The 3,018-nt window shown below is 36.9% G+C and overlaps 1 protein-coding gene across 1 annotated transcript; it reads right to left on the reverse strand.

Annotated features, from left to right (window-relative positions):
- Positions 1-323: 323 nt before the first annotated feature.
- Positions 324-2,342, reverse strand: LOC132931169 (uncharacterized). The gene has a single exon (XM_060997292.1). It carries the CDS (start codon positions 2,133-2,135, stop codon positions 324-326), a length of 1,812 nt encoding a protein of 603 aa, XP_060853275.1. The 5' UTR covers positions 2,136-2,342.
- Between the last annotated feature and the right edge of the window lie 676 nt (positions 2,343-3,018).

The following is a 3,018-nucleotide window of genomic DNA, read 5'->3' on the forward strand; positions in this document are numbered from 1 at the left end:
AAAACCAGAAATTTCCTAAAAATGTATTAAAAATACCATTAATTCATCAAAAAACCCCATAAAAACCGCTTTAAATCCATCAAATAAATTAAATTTAACATTTTTCCTTAACAACCCCCAATAATAAAGATTTTTTTTTTTTTTTTTTTTTTTTTTTTTTTTTTTTTATAGCTTTTAGTATGTAACTATAATAGCTCAACAATTATTAAGTAAAACAAGTAATAGCTATGACAAAAATATAGTAAAACAATATATGGTAGTTAAAAAGAAAGAAGTAACAAATTATAGTATCTAATTAAATAATGATATGCGTAGATACCACCTTATATTACAAAGCCAGCTTCCAATAAAAAATGTATTATTTTTTTTATAACTGTTTCGACTTGGGTGTTGAGTATAGAAGGGAGAGTGGGAGGAATGTTTAAGAGCTTAATATAATTAATCAAGGATGTACGCTTAGAATACAATGACGGACAGTCAAATAGTAAATGAGAGATGTCACAGATGCTTTCGGTTATGTGTAGTGTACAGAGGGGAGAGTCATTTAGGCCAAGTTTGTATGCATGATCTGGAAGAAGTGAGTGGCCCACGCGGAGTCGGTTAAAACGGACAATGATAGACCGTGGTAGGTCTAAGTTGTAGAACCAAGTTTTTTTATTAGTGATACTGGGGACAATTGATTTATACCTAGAAGCAAAGTGAGCAGGCAGGTTATTCCAGTGATTGGACCAGAGGCTGATAATATGACGACGCAATAAAGGGGAAAAATCGGTCCAAGGCAATTGCGCAAGAGGAGGAAGGATAGTATAGGATGCAGCTTTGGCGAGCCCGTCAGCCGTTTCGTTCCCATGTATGCCGATGTGGCTAGGGATCCATAAAAATTGAATATGATGATTGGACTGCTCGAGAGTGTATATATATGATTTAATTAGAAAAACAAGAGGGGATAATTTAGAATTAAATGGATTAGATGTAAGAGATTGTAAGCAGGACATGGAATCAGAAGCAATTAAGTATCTATTAGGGGCTAAATCAGAAATAAAAAGAAGAGCTTCGAGAATAGCGTAACATTCAGCAGTGAAGGAAGAGGACGAAGGGGGGAGATTGTTAGAGAAAGAAATATGAAGTTCGGGAATATAGAAGGCATAGCCGGCTGATAAAGGAGACACTGAACCATCGGTGTATATGATAGTGAAGTTGGGGTAATTAAGGTTGAGGAAATTAGAAAAAAGTTTATTAACAAAAGAAGAAGACATAGATTTAAGTTCAACGAGTGAAAAATTAGAAAAATTGTCAATTTGGACTAAAGGGGTATAAAGGAGAGAGTCAAAAGGTTGCTCATAGAGTGGAAGTTTATAAGAGTTTAAGACAAATTGGTGAAAATTGGAGAGAGAGTTTGCAGCAATTGATAGGACCGGCATTGACTTGGGTGTATAACGCCAAGTGATATATAGAGAATAGAAGGTATCGAATATAATGTGGTTGGAATGAGCTAAAGATTTTAAAATGAATTTTCCTGCGAGCCATCGGCATCTAATATTAAAAGGAGGACAGAAGGTTTCAACTTCCATCGCCGGACCAGGGGTAGACCTAACATATCCCATTATAGTTCTAAGACAAGACGATTGGAGCATATTAATTTTTTTCCAGTTGGAGTAGGCGGCCGAGCCGAAAAGAAAACAACCATAGTCCAATTTAGAACGTATGATAGAGCGATAAATGGATAGCAAGCTAGAAGGATGGGATCCCCACCAAGTATTAGATACAGTCCTGAGGAAGTTTGACCAACGGGATGTGAAGAGAGAAAGTGAAGATATGTGAGGTATCCAACGCAGTTTGGTATCAAGGGTAATGCCTAAATAGGTTACGGTTGTAGCAAAAGGAATGAGGTAATTGTCTAGGTATATGTTATGTGGATCAAAATATCTGCGCCGAGTAAAAATAACCGATTTACATTTCTCAGGAGCGATTTCCAGAGATACATTAGATAAAATGGTTTTTAGATCTTGAAGAGCAGCATTTAATCGTTCTATGGCGAGAGGTAGAGATTTATTTGAAGAAAAGATGACCATATCATCTGCGTAGATAAGGCAGTTATGGCCAGACTTTGAGAGATTTTTTGCAACGAGGCTCATGTATATATTAAATAGAAGGGGACTGAGGCAACTTCCTTGTGGGAGACCTGTGAATGTAGAACGAGAACTAGAAGAACCAAATGAAGAAGAGAAAACGAGATTCCTTTTATTGAAAAGGGAGAGTAATATATTGCCGAATTCCGGAGGGGCATTTAAAGAGATAATATAATCAACAAGAATATGTATATTAACAGAGTCAAACGCACCCCGTATGTCTATGAAAGTGGCCACAAAATATTCTTTATTATTGAAGGAATGATAGATGTTACCAATGAAAGTTGAGAGGCATTCTATGGTACCCATGCCTTTCCTAAACGCGAAAAGATTAGGAGGCAGTATGGAATTTGATTCGAGCCACCAGTCAAGTCTTGTTTTGAGCATATGCTCAAAAACTTTACATAGTGAGGAGGATAGTGCAATAGGACGGAAAGATGTATTTGAATTTGATTTAGGTATCGGAATGACTCTGTAGAAACTCCATGAAGTAGGGAACAGCTGAGTGACTAGCAAATTATTGAAAATATCAAGAAGAGAGGCTAACGCAATATCAGGAAGTTGTTTTAGCAGTGCGGGCGAAATGTTGTCGAGTCCCGGGGCAATGGATTTCCGTGAAAATATAGCAAACTTTAATTCGGAGATTGTAAATTTGTTAGAAAGAACGTGAGGATGTGACGTATGGGGGTAGTAGGGAGGACTAGTTTCTAATTCGGAGGGGGCGTAGCTCGGAGCAATTTTAGCGCAAAATGCGTCAAACCAATCATCGTTATCAGGGCGTATGGTGGGAATAACACAATTTTTAAATCTTCTAGCTGTGGCCCAAAGATATTGAATTGAACAGGAAGGGTTTAAATTGGAACAAAACTTTTTCCAGCTATTTCTTTTT

This window comes from Rhopalosiphum padi, unplaced genomic scaffold (genome assembly GCF_020882245.1).
Source record: "Rhopalosiphum padi isolate XX-2018 unplaced genomic scaffold, ASM2088224v1 scaffold1, whole genome shotgun sequence".
Lineage (NCBI taxonomy): Eukaryota > Metazoa > Arthropoda > Insecta > Hemiptera > Aphididae > Rhopalosiphum > Rhopalosiphum padi.

What these genes read in the sequence shown, in the direction of transcription:
- LOC132931169 (XM_060997292.1), bottom strand. Translation starts at nt 2,135, where the DNA reads ATGAGCCTCGTTGCAAAAAATCTCTCAAAGTCTGGCCATAACTGCCTT.